General features: G+C 48.4%; 1 protein-coding gene and 1 long non-coding RNA gene across 7 annotated transcripts in view; one reads left to right on the forward strand and one right to left on the reverse strand.

Moving 5' to 3' along the window:
* LOC309355935 overlaps nt 1-4,855 on the reverse strand; it is a 141,411-nt gene extending 136,556 nt beyond the window's left edge. The window contains exon 1 of the long non-coding RNA XR_014162646.1: nt 4,793-4,855. This is a non-coding gene — a long non-coding RNA (uncharacterized lncRNA). The remainder of the gene's footprint in view (nt 1-4,792) is intronic.
* LOC309355770 (2-acylglycerol O-acyltransferase 3-like) overlaps nt 1-17,785 on the forward strand; it is a 53,248-nt gene that overhangs the window by 22,333 nt on the left and 13,130 nt on the right. The window contains exons 1-2 of one of the 6 annotated variants that reach the window (XM_081886893.1): nt 16,655-16,891; nt 17,633-17,728. The exons of 4 other annotated variants lie outside the window; for them this stretch is intronic. In XM_081886893.1, the coding sequence (XP_081743019.1) occupies nt 17,662-17,728 (67 nt within the window). In that variant the 5' untranslated portion in view covers nt 16,655-16,891; nt 17,633-17,661. Of the gene's footprint in view, nt 1-16,654; nt 16,892-17,632; nt 17,729-17,785 lie in introns of those variants that run through there. One more of the 6 variants, XM_081886890.1, reaches the window with a different exon arrangement.

Below are 17,785 nucleotides of genomic sequence, written 5' to 3' on the forward strand. Positions count from 1 at the left end.
ATTAAGTGCTCTTTAAAGTCACACATACTGTAAAGAGCATTTCAAAAATTGAAGGAACAATAAATTAAGTTTCTAAACATGACAGAAAAACATTTAAAAATCAACAAAGTGTACAGTACATTTTCTAAGACTCTGGGGGACAACTCAAAGAAGGTTCCTCTTCCACTCTTTGCTTCTTGCTGAAGAACCTGTCCATGGTCTGCTGCTTCATCCGCCTTTTCAGCACCTCCCTGAAAGGCGACATGACCCTCGTATCAAAAGTGTTCGCAAGGTCACGTGTCAGGTCCTTGTCAGGGTGGTGCCGCTGTGCAAAAGCCTGCACATCTTTCCACTTCTGGCAAATGTCCCTCAGTTCTTTGGAGGACAGCCGTTCCTCTTCCAGCAAGGCCTGCTCCTGCGCAGCCTCTGCCTGCAGTTCGACCAGCTCCTGGTCGTGCTCCTCCACCAGCTCGCTGACGTCCTTATCTTTAAAAGACATCTGAAGGCAGCCCTGTTTAGGGAAGTTTTTAATATTTAATGCTGTATTGTTTTTAACACTCAATTGCGAGTCACCCAGAGTGGCTGGGGAAACCTAGCCAGATGAGTGGGGTATAAATAACAAATTATTATCATTATCATCATCGTCATCATCTTCTTCTACTGTTGTAAACAAAAATCACCGTTTTCCCTTATGGGGTATCCAAGAGCCCATATAGTGTCCTTACATAGGCTCCTTATTGGTAGGAGAGAATAACAGAGGCCAAGCAGAGAATATTGAGAAGCAAAGCAGCTAGTAAGCCTGATCCTTATTGATCTGTTGCAACAGGGTCCTCACTCCCCACACGCAGGAGGGAGGAGGAACCCCGAACAATGACGCGCAAACCCTTATAAAGACTTTTGAAATTGCCACCCTGTAGATCAAGACCACCCCGGGAAATATCATAATACATCACAGAAGGGGCGTAGCTCAAGACCATCACCCCAGGCACATCACAGAAAGGACGGTCTACAGCAGAAATCTGAGTGCCTTGTTGACCTCCTGTCTGCCAGGTTACCTGTTTAATGGTCACTTGATTGGATACCCCGGGGAGCCTGGCCAGTCTTTTGTAATGATAAATACTTAGTTCCTGAGCCAGGTCACAGGCTCACACCCTATTCATACACAGACATACCCTTAAGACAGGATTTGTGAAGGAAAAAGACAATGGGGAGGTTTCCCACTTTGACCTTGCAGAGAAAACATTTGCTCAGTTTGAGGAATCTTAATGGTTCCAGGTCGGTCTTCCTGTGCTGATCTATGTACGTGCTTGGTTGGTACACTTAGGAACATTTAACAAGCATCCCCGCTCCCCGCCTGCCCGGACCAGCCCAGCCAACAGCTGAAATTTTGTGAAAATTTTGGGAAGATTGTATAATTGTATTGAAAAATAATATATATATATATATATATGCTTTCGTAGATTTTCACGGGTACAGGAATGCAGGTTTTGGTGTCCTCGGGTGTCTTCCCGTGTAAAAGTTGGGGTGTCTAGGCGACGTTTCGACGAGGTCTCACTCGTCATCTTCAGGCTGGTGCTTTCGGCTTCTTGTTACTGGAACAGAGCAGGATCTCAGTGTTTGAGTTCCTATAAATACTGTTGAGGGGGTGTGGTGTATAGCCTCCAATGTTCTGGGCAGAGAGGAAGTTCCCAGGCTAGTGTGCCTTTTCTTCTTTTGTTCGGCAGTTGCGTAGGAACAAGAGATCACATAAGATGGTGGCTCTTCGGACTTCTAGTTTCTCGTAGGTTCTTGTCAGCTGGAAGGTTTCCTCCCCGTAGAGGTGAGATATTTGCTTTCGTAGATTTTCACGGGTACAGGAATGCAGGTTTTGGTGTCCTCGGGTGTCTTCCCGTGTAAAAGTTGGGGTGTCTAGGCGACGTTTCGACGAGGTCTCACTCGTCATCTTCAGGCTGGTGCTTTCGGCTTCTTGTTACTGGAACAGAGCAGGATCTCAGTGTTTGAGTTCCTATAAATACTGTTGAGGGGGTGTGGTGTATAGCCTCCAATGTTCTGGGCAGAGAGGAAGTTCCCAGGCTAGTGTGCCTTTTCTTCTTTTGTTCGGCAGTTGCGTAGGAACAAGAGATCACATAAGATGGTGGCTCTTCGGACTTCTAGTTTCTCGTAGGTTCTTGTCAGCTGGAAGGTTTCCTCCCCGTAGAGGTGAGATATTTGCTTTCGTAGATTTTCACGGGTACAGGAATGCAGGTTTTGGTGTCCTCGGGTGTCTTCCCGTGTAAAAGTTGGGGTGTCTAGGCGACGTTTCGACGAGGTCTCACTCGTCATCTTCAGGCTGGTGCTTTCGGCTTCTTGTTACTGGAACAGAGCAGGATCTCAGTGTTTGAGTTCCTATAAATACTGTTGAGGGGGTGTGGTGTATAGCCTCCAATGTTCTGGGCAGAGAGGAAGTTCCCAGGCTAGTGTGCCTTTTCTTCTTTTGTTCGGCAGTTGCGTAGGAACAAGAGATCACATATATATATATATATATATTTGCTTTCGTAGATTTTCACGGGTACAGGAATGCAGGTTTTGGTGTCCTCGGGTGTCTTCCCGTGTAAAAGTTGGGGTGTCTAGGTGTTAATTGCCAATGGATACCAGCAAAACAGGGTTACGAAGCTAATCCAAAAAGAAACACCCCCCAAAAACCAAGACACAGAAGAAAACAATGGCATGGCCCTCCTTCCTTATATCAAGGGCACTACAGATAAAATTAGCAAAATCCTCCATAAACACAATATCAAAACAGCCTTTTGCACCAACCAAAAAATAGCCAATATCCTCAGAAACCCCAAGGATAAAATCCAGTTGGAAAACCAAGGGGTCTATGAAATACCCTGCAAAGTCTGCCCAGCCACGTACATTGGACAAACAAACAGACGAATAAATGCACGTATCGCAGAACACAAGAATGCCGTCAAAAAAGAAGAAAAAACTTCCTCTCTTTTCCAACACATGAAAGAAACAGGACACGAAATTAATTTTGCAGATTCCAAATTGCTCTTTAACATGGAACATCACCACAAGAGAATAATCATGGAAGCCATCGAGATAGAGAAACACCCTCACAACATGAACAAGCGTGACGACACATCCCGCTTGCCAGACATCTGGAAATTAGCCCTCCCCACAAAAACTGACACCAGATCCAGAGGCACACAGAACGCCATCACCAATCAACCACACCAGACCCAAACCCAGACCCTCTCCACAGATAAATTACAGACACCATCCAGTAGCCAAACCATGGTGGCACCTCCGGATGCTGCACCCCCCTGCAATCCCTACACAGATCTGGCTGACACAGGCCACAAAACCACAGCTCGCCCCTATACACGAAGCCAAGCCAGAGCACAACTAAGTGCAGTACAGCCATCTTCTCAGAAAAACTCTTCACAAAGTTCAAGAGGTCAAGACACAAAGACTTTAGCAACTAATCCACACCTAATGACCCACCTAAGTGGTACTCAGGATATCACTCAAGAAATCACTCAAGATATCCCTCAAGTAATTAAGGAACAAAAGAAGAAAAGGCACACTAGCCTGGGAACTTCCTCTCTGCCCAGAACATTGGAGGCTATACACCACACCCCCTCAACAGTATTTATAGGAACTCAAACACTGAGATCCTGCTCTGTTCCAGTAACAAGAAGCCGAAAGCACCAGCCTGAAGATGACGAGTGAGACCTCGTCGAAACGTCGCCTAGACACCCCAACTTTTACACGGGAAGACACCCGAGGACACCAAAACCTGCATATATATATATATATAGAACAGTTTCAGGTTAAGAACGGACCTCCGGAACTTAATCTGAGGTACCACTGAATACCTGAAGGAGCGTCTCCACCCCCATCCTTCTGCCCGGACACGGAGGTCCAGCTCCGAGGGCCTTCTGGGGGTTCCCTCCCTGCGAGAAGCCAAGTGACAGAGAAGCAGGCAGAGGGCCTTCTCGGTGGTGGCGCCCTCCCATCAGATGTCAAGGAAATAAACAACTATCTGACTTTTAGAAGACCTCTGAAGGCAGCCCAGTTCAGGGAAGCTTTTTAATGTTTAATTGGTTATTGTGTTTTAGTGTTCTGTTGAAAGCCGCCCAGAGTGGCTGGGGAAACCCAGCCAGATGGGCGGGCTATAAATAATAAATTATTATTATTATTATTATTATTATTATTATTATTATTATTATTATTATTATTATTATTATTACCCTTCCCTCTCTAGGGGGGAAAAGAAGGGGGAGAAGAGCTCCTGCGCCCTGTTGCAGAACATCCCCCCCCCCCCGCCTGCCTTCCCGGTGCAGCCCAGCCCACAGCGCCCCCTGGTGGGGCTGCGCTGCCACTGCCGGGACCAGGCGGGAAAAAGAGGCCCGTTCTCGCGAGAGTTCGGGCTCCGGCCTCTCACGCGCCCGCCGGGCTCAGTGACAAGGGCGGCGCGCGGCGGGGCCTGGACTTCTCCCCCCCGCCGGGCTTCGCCATTCCCCATCCCTCGGCGTGACTGCGCTGAGCCGCGCGGAGCCTCCGCCCCTCCCGCCGGCAGAGGCCTTCGAAGGAAGCGCTTTTTCTCTCCCCCCCCCTCAGCGGGGCCTTTAAAAGCCGGGACATACCATCTCCGCGGGAGGGGGGGATAAAGCCCGGGATTCTTCCGAGGGAGAGGGACTCCGGCTCCCTTCGCTGCCCCTCCAGGCCCGCGCCTCCCCTCGGCCTTCTGCTTCCCGCCTCCCCGGCCAACCGCCTCACATATCAGCCCCATCTCTCTCTCCCCCCCCCCCCCAGAATTACTCACTTGGTTCGCTCCAGCCCCCGCCGCTCTTCCCGCGCTTTTCTGCCCTCAGCGTCTACCTCAACCCACTTCCCTCGCGCGCGGATAAAAGGGACACGTCCTTCCGCTTCCGGCCGCTTCTTATAGGCCTCCGCTCCGGGCCAAACCATTGCTTGCTGGAGCGGGGGGGGGGAGAGGGAGAGAGAAAGAGAGAAGACCAGGCCAGACCGCGCCATTCCTTGATTTCTTCAGGAAACCGTCGTAGCCCCCCAGACAGGCTTCAAAGGCCTGGCATAGATACCGAAGGCGCACTCGGGTCCCTTGTCGAACAGGAGGACGTGGAATGTACCAACTGTGCTTCTCCCCCCTTCCTTCCTCTTGGCGCTGCTGTCATTCAAAGGGTTGCTGGACCCTAGAGCTAGCAGGGCAGAGGAGCGCGGCAAGATGCACGTGGGGATGCTGCGGGTTAGATTCCGCTCCCCCGCTGCACAACACCTGGAAGGGTTAAGGATCACATGTTGTCATTTTCTGTTTATTTGGTGATTTAGGCAGATTCCCTGCCTGGGCCACAGAGGATGAAGGGCTTCAGTTCCTGCAGATGTGCAGGAAACACACCAAACTGTGCCTTGAGTTTCTTTGCCCTCGACCCTCCTAAATCAAGAAAACGAAATAGCTTAGGTATAGACGGGGCAAACAAGTTGCTATGTGATGTTATAGAACTACTGGTTACACTGGATCTTGTGTAGTAGTAGTAATAGTAGTAGCAGTAGTAGTAATAATAATAATAATAAATTATTATTTATTTGTACCCCGCCGATCTGGCTGGGCCTCCCCAGCCACTCTGGGTGGTCTCCAACAAAATATTAAAATACAATAATCTATTAACCATTAAAAGCTTCCCTAAGCAGGGCTGCCTTCAGATGTCTTCTAAAAATTAGGCAGCTGTTTGTTTCCTTGACATCTGCTGGGAGGGCGTTCCACAGCGCGGGCACCACCACCGAGAAGGCCCTCTGCCTGCTTCCCTGTAGCTTTGCTTCTCGCAATGAGGGAACCACCAGAAGGCCTCAGTGTCTGGGCTGGACGATGGGGGTGAAGATGCTCCTCCAAGTCTACTGGACCTTTCAGGCCATTTAGGGCTTTCATGGTTGGAACCAACATGCTCGGAAATGTCCTGGGAGCCAATGGAGGTCTTTCAGGACCGGTGTTATGTGGTCTCCCAGTCATTAGTCCAGCTGCCGCTTTCTGCATTAGTTGTAGTTTCCGGGTCACCTTCAAAGGTAGCCCCACGTACAGCGCATTGCAGTAGTCCAAGCAGGGAGGGTCTCATCCTGCGTCCCAGATGGAGCCGGTCCTTGAGATTGAGCCCGATTACACATAAACAGGGTCAGTTTGGCTTTAGGTCTTTGACTTCGCTCCTCTCAGGGCGTGTGGCAAAGGCCTCTGGGCGTGCTGAGAGGGACTCTGCTTTGTAAAACTTTTCAATACATGCAGAGAGCATTTTGCTCAGGGCCCTTCTCTTTCCCCAGCGAAATGCAGAGCTTGCCAGCAAAATTCCATAAAGGGAGCCCACTGATTGAAATCCTATATTAGATGCTCTAAGCTACTTTTTGGTATGAGTAATTCACAACAGACCACTTCATTTATTAATGAAATGCTTGTTTTATGTTTTATGTTTAGGAAATACAACCAGACAGCTGTTGCTATTCAGTGTACATTGGTACCTCGGGTTAAGTACTTAATTTGTTCCAGAGGTCCGTTCTTAACCTGAAACTGTTCTTAACCTGAAGCACCACTTTAAGGGTTTGCAAATGTCACAACTTTAAGGGTTTGCAAATGCCTGCAATTCTGCAAACGGACACTAGATGGCGCCACCAGGTGGTGAGATGCACCACTGTCGATCAACCAGCGTAGATTGCTGCCTTGGCCACGCCCTTGCATCAACGCCATTGCTGAAGCCATGTGCTGTGTGCTGTGTGAGTAGCCACGACCTCCTCCTCTTCTCTGACGTCCCCTGGAACTCCTTGTCTGGTAACTAGGGGTAACGGCCTTGGTGCTGTCTTGACCAGGTTCACGTGTGCATTTCCTGATTAAATGGGAAGAGGAACCACAGTGGGAAGAGGAAAACAGTGTCTAGCTGCAAAAGCATTTACTGTTTTCTCAAACTCAGCATCCCCACTCTTAGGCACAGCGCAACTCCCCTTTGATGACAAACCTCTTTCTCTTTGCCTTTTATCCTGTTCATCTGCAAGCCGCTGCAGAACCGTCCAGACCTCATGCGTGTTCTTTAACTCAGAAACGTAAGGCATTTGCTCTGGTCCCACTGCCAAAACTAATAGACCTTGGGCTTTCCTGTCGCGTTGCTGTGAAGCTGCTGTTGCTGCTTTGTCTTCTGCAGACGCGTTTGCAGCTGCCTGTAAAGGCGGTGCTTCAGTGCAACTCCACAACTCTTTTGCTTGTAACCATACCCTTACTCTAGCCTTCCAATCTTGCCAATTTTTCCCATTGAGTCGCGTAAACGGGACAGCAAAACTTTCCTGGGACTCTGCCATCCTCCCTGGGGCTTAGGAACAATACTCACACACCTGTAGACCGTCTCCCAGCATCTGAGTTGGCTCCTTGAGAAATAAGACGTCTTCCAGCGACTACAAACTGTGCAGTGCCTGTTTAAAACTTTTTCTAGGCACGTTGCAGGACTCAAGCTGCTTTGAAGGCTTTCGTTGTCGGCAACCGCTCCAGTCCTTTCATAAATCGCTCTGAACTGCACTCCTTATCTCCTTCTTGACGTACAAACTCCCATAACCTGTCCATTAAACTTTAATTAGTTTAATGTTAAGTAAACGTCCAGTGCGCTTCCAACGCCATAAGTCTTATCTCAGCAGAGAATTTCGTGCGGCGGCTGAAGAAGGCAGGAGAGTCAGTACCTTTCAATGAAGAATCCTGGAGCAAGCACTTTGGAACTCAGGGAAAAACTTTACTCACAAAAGAAAAACCCTGGCGATAAAGCACACATGCTTTTATCTCCGGCATAAAGAAAACTTTACTCTAAACTGAACTCATATCAGCAAACATGCCCATGGCCACAAACTGAGTCTGCGAGTCAGGTCAAGGGGGGAAGAAGAGAGAGAAACACGGGTGAACTGACTCTTTATACAAACTAACTCACATTCCTGGATGCTTAATGACTTCCAGCTGCTCAGTGATTAGAGCGACTTGTTACCTCTTAACCCTTTAGTACCAGGTGGTGAGATGCACCACTGTCGATCAACCAGCGTAGATTGCTGCCTTGGCCACGCCCTTGCATCAACGCCATTGCTGAAGCCATGTGCTGTGTGAGTAGCCACGACCTCCTCCTCTTCTCTGACGTCCCCTGGAACTCCTTGTCTGGTAATAATAATAATAATAATAAATTTTATTTATATCCCGCCCTCCCCAGCCGAAGCCGGGCTCAGGGCGGCTAACAACACTAAAACAATACAACATTATAAAACATTATAAAAATGAGTTAAAATCAAGATTAATGGCAACCATAAACTAAAGTCTTGTAAAGATTGCCAAAGGAGGGAGTCAGGCTGCGCCCTGACCAAAGGCCAGGTGGAACAGCTCTGTCTTGCAGGCCCTGCGGAAAGATGTCAAGTCCTGCAGGGCCCTTGTCTCTTGTGACAGAGCGTTCCACCAGGTTGGAGCCGCAGCCGAAAAAGCCCTGGCTCTGGTTGAGGCCAGCCTAACCTCTCTGTGGCTTGGGACCTTCAAGGTGTTTTTATTTGAAGACCGTAAGTTCCTCTGTGGGGCATACCAGGAGAGGCGGTCCCGTAGGTACGAGGGCCCTAGGCCGTATAGGGCTTTGAAGGTTAAAACCAGCACCTTAAACCTGATCCTGTACTCCACCGGGAGCCAGTGCAGCTTGTATAGCACCGGATGAATGTGATCTCTAAGCGAAGACCCCGTAAGGAGTCTCGCTGCGGCATCCTGCACCCGCTGGAGTTTCTGGGTCAGTCTCAAGGGCAGCCCCACGTAGAGCGAGTTACAATAATCCAGTCTGGAGGTGACCGTCGCGTGGATCACAGTGGCTAGGTCAGGGCGAGAGAGGTAAGGAGCCAACTGCTTAGCTTGGCGGAGATGAAAAAATGCCGCCTTTGTTATAGCTGCAATCTGCGCCTCCATAGAGAGGGAGGTATCGAAGATTACACCCAAACTCTTAACGGACGGTGCTGGCACTAATTGCACCCCCGCAAGAGATGGGAGTTGCCCCCTCAGTCCCAAGTCGTCCCGTCCCAGCCAGAGGACCTCTGTCTTCGAAGGATTTAACTTCAACCGGCTCCCATGAAACCATCCAGCCACAGCCTCCAAGCATCTGATCAGTGTGTCTGGGGCCGAGTCCGGGTGGCCGTCCATCAACAGATAGAGGGGTAACGGGGTAACGGCCTTGGTGCTGTCTTGACCAGGTTCACGTGTGCAGTTCCTGATTAAATGGGAAGAGGAACCACAGTGGGAAGAGGAAAACAGTGTCTAGCTGCAAAAGCATTTACTGTTTTCTCAAACTCAGCATCCCCACTCTTAGGCACAGCGCAACTCCCCTTTGATGACAAACCTCTTTCTCTTTGCCTTTTATCCTGTTCATCTGCAAGCCGCTGCAGAACCGTCCAGACCTCATGCGTGTTCTTTAACTCAGAAACGTAAGGCATTTGCTCTGGTCCCACTGCCAAAACTAATAGACCTTGGGCTTTCTTGTCGCGTTGCTGTGAAGCTGCTGTTGCTGCTTTGTCTTCTGCAGACGTGTCTGCAGCTGCCTGTAAAGGCGGTGCTTCAGTGCAACTCCACAACTCTTTTGCTTGTAACCATACCCTTACTCTAGCCTTCCAATCTTGCCAATTTTTCCCATTGAGTCGCGTAAACGGGACAGCAAAACTTTCCTGGGACTCTGCCATCCTCCCTGGGGCTTAGGAACAATACTCACACACCTGTAGACCGTCTCCCAGCATCTGAGTTGGCTCCTTGAGAAATAAGATGTCTTCCAGCGAGTACAAACTGTGCAGTGCCTGTTTAAAACTTTTTCTAGGCACTTTGCAGGACTCAAGCTGCTTTGAAGGCTTTCATTGTCGGAACCGCTTCTGTCTTCACTCCAGTCCTTTCATAAATCGCTCTGAACTGCACTCCTTATCTCCTTCTTGACGTACAAACTCCCATAACCTGTCCATTAAACTTTAATTAATTTAATGTTAAGTAAACGTCCAGTGCGCTTCCAACGCCCTAAGTCTTATCTCAGCAGAGAATTTCGTGCGGCGGCTGAAGAAGGCAGGAGAGTCAGTACCTTTCAATGAAGAATCCTGGAGCAAGCACTTTGGAACTCAGGGACAAACTTCCAGATTCTTCTTTGCTTTCCCATTCGTTAATGTTACGGTAAAATCTGGGTGCGAGGCTGCTCTGCCACCCAGTTCGTCGGACTAAGTCCGCGGGTCCCTGTGGAGGAAAATGAGCTCAGCCGGAGACAGGAGCAAGCTGCAGAAGATCCAATTTTATTGTGCAACAGGTTCAAGGCGAGATTGAACAGCGAGAAAGGGGTGACATGAGTTTTTGAAACCTCCCTCCATGTCCCAGAATACAGTGCAAAATACATCATGGTTACATCATGAATACATTAAAGAGAGGTTGGGTTACAGAGATTAACATACCAAGGAGGGAGGGGGGAATATGCAGAGCTGGAGAAATGCGCGGATAAGCGCTTCCTGAGTATCGGTGATGAGAGGACAATAGTCCAAATATGTAAAGTCTGGCACCTGGTATTGCCCGGAGGAAAGGTTGGGCAGAGTGATTTGACCTGATTAGGGTCTTCCTGAGTACGGAGACAGAGGAGGTGTCATGAAGTCCTGAAGAAACTGAGTCGATCGACACCAAGATCACGGAAATCGGAGTTGCTGTTGATTTTATACGAATTTTAGAAGGTTTTAGTCCGTTTCAGTCCACTCTTATATTGATAATTGAAGTCGGAAATAAAATAGATACATTGTTGCGAGATTTGACACTTTTATGGGTTCACGAGTTTCGGTTCCATTGTTCTCCCAGCGGGGAACCATCAGCAGCTTGTCAAGAGATCAAATGAGGCGTGCAGGAGCTCGCTGAGCTAGCTCTGCAAAGCGAATGCATGGTTCTGATTGGGTAGAACGCAGCCATTGTAGTGAATGGAGGATACAGCTTGATACGGTCAACCCACAGTAAAGATGGAGCGAGAGGGGGCTTAAGGAAAAGAGGGGCTTATTTCGCCCGTATAGAGAAAGGGAAAGGCACTTTATTTATGGGGCTTGGGTATAGTGTGGTGTTTATGCAACGGTGTGGGGGCTGAGGGGTCTAGGTAGGGCTGGGTGCCCTTGAGGTCATCGCCTCGGACCCTCTGGTGACCGGTGGAAGGGTAAAGGAAGGGAGGCACCCCCCCTTTCCGTATCAGTTAACAAACAAACACAGTGTACCCCCACTGCCCCAGAAACTGGATAATCCTTTGCTGAATGGTTGGCAATACTTTGTCTCAAGTAATAATTTTGTGTGGGAAGACTATGGCCCTGATCCAACAATGGTTGTTCAATGGTTGTTCTACAAATGATTCATTCTCATTTGTTCTTGTTAAAGGCTGCTGCAGCAACAGCACAGCGTGGCTTGTATCTAAGGGCAATACAGATTCATGCAAGTAGTAGGACATCAGTTTTGCATGCTTATCTCTTGGCTGCTATGTCATCTTCCTGAACTGCTGGTCATACTGCCTGGGGCTAATTAGGAGCTACAGCCCAACAACATAAACCCAGAAGGCCAAAGTTTACCCTCCCCCTGCTCTAAGCAAGGACCTCAAGAGTAACTTCTTAAAAAAAAGCAAGTTTCCTGGGAACTTTGTCAAAGGGTTTTTTTCCAGGTGCTGTTTCACTCTGGAAGGGACGCGGCAAGCTCACATCAAAAAGCTGCTCCAACATGAGATTTTGAAACCTTGCCACACAATGGAACACCCAGTTGCTCCTGCAAGAACGAGACTTGCGCCACTCTTTCAGGGGAGGGTATTTGTGTGGGACATTCAATCAGGGAATTACGCCCCAGCCCGATTCCTCATCTTGCCACCTGGTAGAGCTCCACCCGGAGTCTCCAGGAATTACTTAAAGCCTCCCCCTGGCCCAAAGAACCTACTAGGTAATAGATAAATAGATCCCTGAGCCCAGGTGGTGAGGATAGGGCTGTGGGTGACCATGGCTTTGGCCATGGTGGTATTTTTACTGCCTCTGGCCGTCAGCGTGCCCACACCCCTTGGGGTGACCAAGCAGCTAATGCGGGAGTGGGGTGCCCACAACACGAATAATAAACGGCTGCAAATGGCTGAAATGGGGGCTTATTCTGCAAACCGAACCAATTGCACGGTCTGCACTCTGGGACCTACAAATGCTTTGGAAGGAATGCCCCTCCTCCCTGTGCCTTGGAATGAGTCCTCAGTTACGGCCCCAATTTTTGGCTTCCGCCCTCTGGGAAACAATTCTTTTTGATGGAACCATTCTATCCCTTTCCAGGTTCACCGGATTACTGGATGGCTCTGTGTGAACCAGTCTGAGGGCGCCAGTAACAATCTGACATATGTGGGGGCCTCCCGTTGTAATCGCACCTTCCCAGCCCAGACAACCGTGACTGAGTCCACACTAGGAACTCTTTCTGGCTGTAATCTAACTAGGTGCCTAACACACTTGGCAAGGGGGAGGTGGTGTCTCTGCTCAAGGACATGATGTGTATTGGGTGTGTGGAAAGATGGCTTATCATATCCTCCCAAACAGATGGTATGGAGTGTGCTTCCCAGCCTCTTTAATTCCTCCCATGTGGATTTATGAGCCGATTGCCACTGCACCCCGTCGGAGGAGACGCTCGGTTGACCTAGTAGCAGTTGCAGGAGGCAGCTCCCAAAATTGGGGCAAGGATCAGTGGCCTCCAGAAAGGATAGTGGCCCATTACGATCCGGCCTCATGGAATCAGGAAGAAAAAATCACAGGGGCAAGGGGGCCAATTTATAATCTAAACCGCATAATAAGACTCCAAGCGGTAGTAGAGATTGTCGCCAATGCCACGGCCACAGCCCTCCAGTTAATCGCCACCCAGTCCTTCATTATTATTTTTTTATAAGATATTTATTAAAGTTTTCAGTATTAATACAATAAAAATCAAAAAGGAAAAAGAAAAAATAACAAAAATACAAGAATAAAAATAATTAAAAACACACACAGTTTCCATTACTTATTTTCCATTAACTTATTTCCCAGACCTCCTCATACCTCCCTTTTGTGTATTCCAATTCAAATTATTAGTTCAGCAAATCCTTGTCAATAAATTTTAACCTGCTTCTAAACCTTTTTTCCCCCTATATTGTCTTAAAACATTACAGCGGGAAACCACTTAATTTCTATCCGAAATCGTTCTAACATTCATTAATTTTGCAATATTTCTGTAAATAGTCTTTAAATTTATTCCAATCTTCCTCCGCTGACTCTTCTCCCTGGTCTCAGATTCTGCCAGTCATTTTCGCCAATCCCTTATAGTCTATCACCTTCATCTGCCATTCTTCCAGAGTGGGTAACTCCTGTGTCTTCCAGTACTTTGCAATGAATACATAAAGAAAGTTCTATCCTTCTTTGGCACTAGTTGGCCGACCATGCCCAGGAGAAAGGCCTCTGTTTTTTTCAGGAAGGTATATTTAAATACCTTTTTCATTTCATTGTAAATCATTTCCCAGAAAGCCTTAATCCTTGGGAACGTCCACCAAAGGTGAAAGAATGTACCTTCATTTTCTTTGCATTTCCGACATTTATTATCGGGCAGATGATAAATTTTTGCCAGCTTGACTGGGGTCATGTACCACCTGTAAATCATTTTCATAATATTCTCTCTTAAGGCATTACATGCCGTGAATTTCATACCTGTGGTCCATAACTGTTCCCAGTCAGCAAACATAATGTTATGTCCAACATCTTGTGCCCATTTGATCATAGCAGATTTCACCATTTCATCCTGGGTGTTCCATTTCAACAGCAAGTTATACATCTTTGACAAAATCTTAGTTCTAGGTTCTAACAGCTCTGTTTCTAATTTTGATTTTTCCACCTGGAAGCCAATTTTCTTGTCCAAATTATATGCCTCCATTATCTGGTAATAATGAAGCCAATCTCGCACTTTGTTTTTTAATTTCTCAAAACTGCAGTTTCAATCTATCTCCTCCTTGTTCCAAAATTTCCCAATATTTCGGCCATTTGGCCTCCATATTGAGCTTTTTCTGAGCTTTTGCTTCCATTGGTGACAACCACCTTGGGGTTTTATTTTCCAACAAGTCCCTATATCTTATCCAAACATTAAACAATGCTTTCCTGACAATATGATTTTTAAATGCTTTATGTCATACCATAAATATGCATGCCATCCAAAAGCATTGTTAAAACCTTCTAAGTCCAAAATGTCTGTGTTCTCAAGGAGCAGCCAATCCTTCAGCCAGCAGACGCCACCCAGTCCTTCAGCTCCGCTTAGGGCTGGACTTTCTCCTGGCACGACAGGGCGGGTTTTATGTTGCGTTAAATGTGACAGGAGGGAGGGGCCTGTTGCTTTAACATCTCTGACCATGGCGAAGCTATTCGAAATTTGGCAGCAGAAATTGAACAAGTGGCCCATGTCCCTGTCCCTACTTGGAACGGATGGGACATGTCCTGGTGGACTGATTGGCTTCCAAACCTAGAGGACTTTTGATGATGTCACTAGGCCCATTGATAATTTTGCTTCTTTTCTGCCCCTGTGTACCTTGCTTATTGCAGTGCTTGCAAAATATGATGCATAAAATGGTGTCACGAATGGTTCGGCCCCAGACTATAGCACTAGCCCAAGAATATCAGCCAGTGCCTCCTTGGGACGAGCTGGACGAGGGGGGGAATGAAGGGACAGGATACCCAAATCCTGACTGTGTGGTCACCCCAATTAGTGTGCAGTCACCCCAACTAGGCCTCAAGACTTCCCAAATTCTTTCTCTGGGGATGCAAACCTAAAATGCATTAGCTCTGCTGTATAACACAAAGCATAACACAAAGTAGCTGAAAGGAACAAAGCTTTCTCCTCTTCTCAGGAAAAGATGACCTAGCCGCCAGCAGCGCATCCAGCTGATCAGCCTTCTCGCAACTTTCTTGGCTCGCTGACGGGATCAATGCACACCCGACCCGTGGGAAAGGCCTCAAAGGCTACAACCCAATGCAAAAATCCTGAGGATCCATGTGGAACTGTGCTTTGTAACCAGGTTTTTGCCGCATTGCGGCCCCACAAAACAGTGGGTGCGTGATTTGTTTGGTGCAGGCTGTAGCCATGGACATGCTGTGTGATCTGGTGGTGAATTTGGGGTGAGCCAATGTAAAATTCCTGAGGATCCATGGGCTTTTACCTCCCCCCCTCCCAGGCAGCCTCCTTTATATCTAGCCTCCCTTATCTCGCTCCCGATCGCTTGCCGATCAGCAGATTTGTTTCAACACCCCCTTCCCTCTTTCAAAAAAAGAAGCATGATCTGCTTTATCCCCTGGGCAATTCGGCTCCAGGGACGACGCATTCGCTCCGTAAGACGCACAGACATTTCCCCTTACTTTTTAGGAAGAAAAAAGTGTGTCTTATGGAGCGAAAAATACGGTAAGTGCAAATCAGTCTCCCCCCTCACCTCTTCCTCCCTCTTCCTTAAAAACCCTGCTCTTCCTGGCTGGGTCTCTTTCCTCTCTCTCTCCCCACCCCCAGCCAACCCACCTCCCCATTCCTGGGTTATGGGTTCGGCCCCACGCTGGGCCAAATATTCCTGCATTTCACGGGGGGGGTAGACCAACGACCCTCCCCTTCCAGCTCTGCTATTCTATTATTGTATATATGGGCAACTTAAAAACACTGATAGGATTGTAGAGCTGGAAGGGAACCCGGGGGGTCATCTAGTCCAACCCCCCCCCCACAATGCAGGATTCGTCGGAAGAATCAGGAGCCAGGAAGAATCAAATTTCAATAAAGAATGGGGAGAGTTTAAAATGCATTTGGAAAAAAATTATTGTAAACAACTACAATCCTTTGTAAGTTTGACAGAAAACGTGTAGTAAAAATTCGAATCATGGATTGGAGTAAGGACTTATAATAACTGGAGTCAGGGAGGAGATGCAGAACAAAAATTGTAACCTAAGGATCCACAAAGGGGGGGGAGTCAAAGAAATATGATGTTTGTATTTTGATTCTTTGTAAAATTGAAAATGAAAAAGAGGAACCTTTGGCCCAGCATGGGCTCGAACCCGCGACCTTGAGATTAAGAGTTTCCTGCCATACCCTCCAAGTGTCCTGATTTTCCAGGGACAGTCCCAGAATTCCGAAGGCCCTCCAGGCTTCTGATGTTTATTTGTGAATTTTAATTGTGGGTGTTCATGTTTTCATAGGATTGTTTTGATTTTTTGATATATATATTTTGTGAACCAGTGTTTTACCTTCTGTGGCTAATGTGCCATTAGATTATAAACTACGACTTATACAACGAAAAATAACATTGGGCTCCCATACATCAGTATAGAAAGGGATGATCTACAAGGACGTGTTGCTGGAGGTGCCAAAACAAGAATAAGCCTCTTTGAAGCGTCTCCTTATGCAATGTCTGATGCTTACAGATTTCTGGAGGAAAGTATTGGGATATATAAATGCTAATTTGCAGAGAGGCTGCCCTGCCCTGAGGCAGGAAGCAATGTCCTTGCCAAGAAAGGTTTGCGTAATTTCCACCTCCCCCCCCCCCCCAGGGTCAGGTCAGCTTGGACCTCACTGCCCTGCCTGGCAGGAGACGGAGGAGGGGGCAACCTTTGAACACCCCCACCCACTTCAGAAACCCTGGGGACTCCTCACCCTGTCTTTCTTCCAGGGGCACCTAAAGGCCATCAGGAGGAGCTGTGCTTGGTCCCTTTGAAAGGGAGGCAGCTGCAGCTGCGGATCCTCAGAGCACTCTGCACCTGCTCAGAGGCACTCTTTCTTCCCTAGAGCTACAGTGCCACCAAAGCTGCGATTCCTGCCTTGCAAGGGGTTGGGCTGGATGACCCCTGAGGGTCCCTTCCAACTATACCGCTTTATGGTTCTGCCGTAAGTCCCACTGATTTTGAAACGCATCTGTTGTTTTGAAAACGGTTCTTCCCTGCTTTTTATTGCATTTTATGCTGCTCTGAGCCCAGCTTTGGCTGGGGAGGGCGGGATATAAATAAAATTTGATTATTATTATCATTATCTCCTCGAGAGCAGCTTCCTCCATTCTTTGTGGTTTGGAGAAGGGAGGCAGGCAGATGGGGCAATGGATCCTGGCAACCCAACCTTTGTCTTGTGGGCCAAGAGGGCGGGGCGGCCCTGGGATGAGGGCCAAGGGGAGGGAGCCGAGGGCCAGCAAGGCAGGTGCCAGGCAGGGCTGGGAGTCAAAAGAAACGAATCTGACATGCCTTGTCTCCTTTCAGAGGAGGAGGAGAGCTCAGCCAGGTCCCCTTTGCCTCACCTGGGTGACAGCGGCATCCCTATTGCCAACTCACCTGGCTACCAAAGTGCAGGTGGCAGAGAGACAGACGGGTGCATTGCAGCCACGGGCAAGACAACATATTCTTCTGGACAAGTGAGCCTCTTTCCTCCTCCTCCTCCTCCTGCCCCACATGCTGCCCCCTTCCTGAGGGCACGGCTGAAGGGGAGCAGCTGGGCTTTGGGATGCAGGTCAGAGGCCACCTGTGCTGAACACACCTGCGTCTTCACGCTCTCCCTTCTGCCAAGGCAGGGGCCCCTCCTGGCTGGAGTCCTGCTGCACATCCCCCCCAACTCCCCCCCTCGTGTGGATTTTCTCCCCAGGATCTCTTCCTGAGACCCAGGGTCAGAAGATGGCTCTGCAGAAGCACCTGGAGGCTCTTAGCGTCTTCCAGTTGGTCCTCACCTTCCTCTTCTTTGGTAAGTTGGGAGCTGGGTGGGAGGGAGGGAGGGGCAGGGGGTGCTCAGGGAAGAGGG

This window comes from Podarcis melisellensis (assembly GCF_964234715.1).
Source record: "Podarcis melisellensis genome assembly, chromosome: 13".
NCBI lineage: Eukaryota > Metazoa > Chordata > Lepidosauria > Squamata > Lacertidae > Podarcis > Podarcis melisellensis.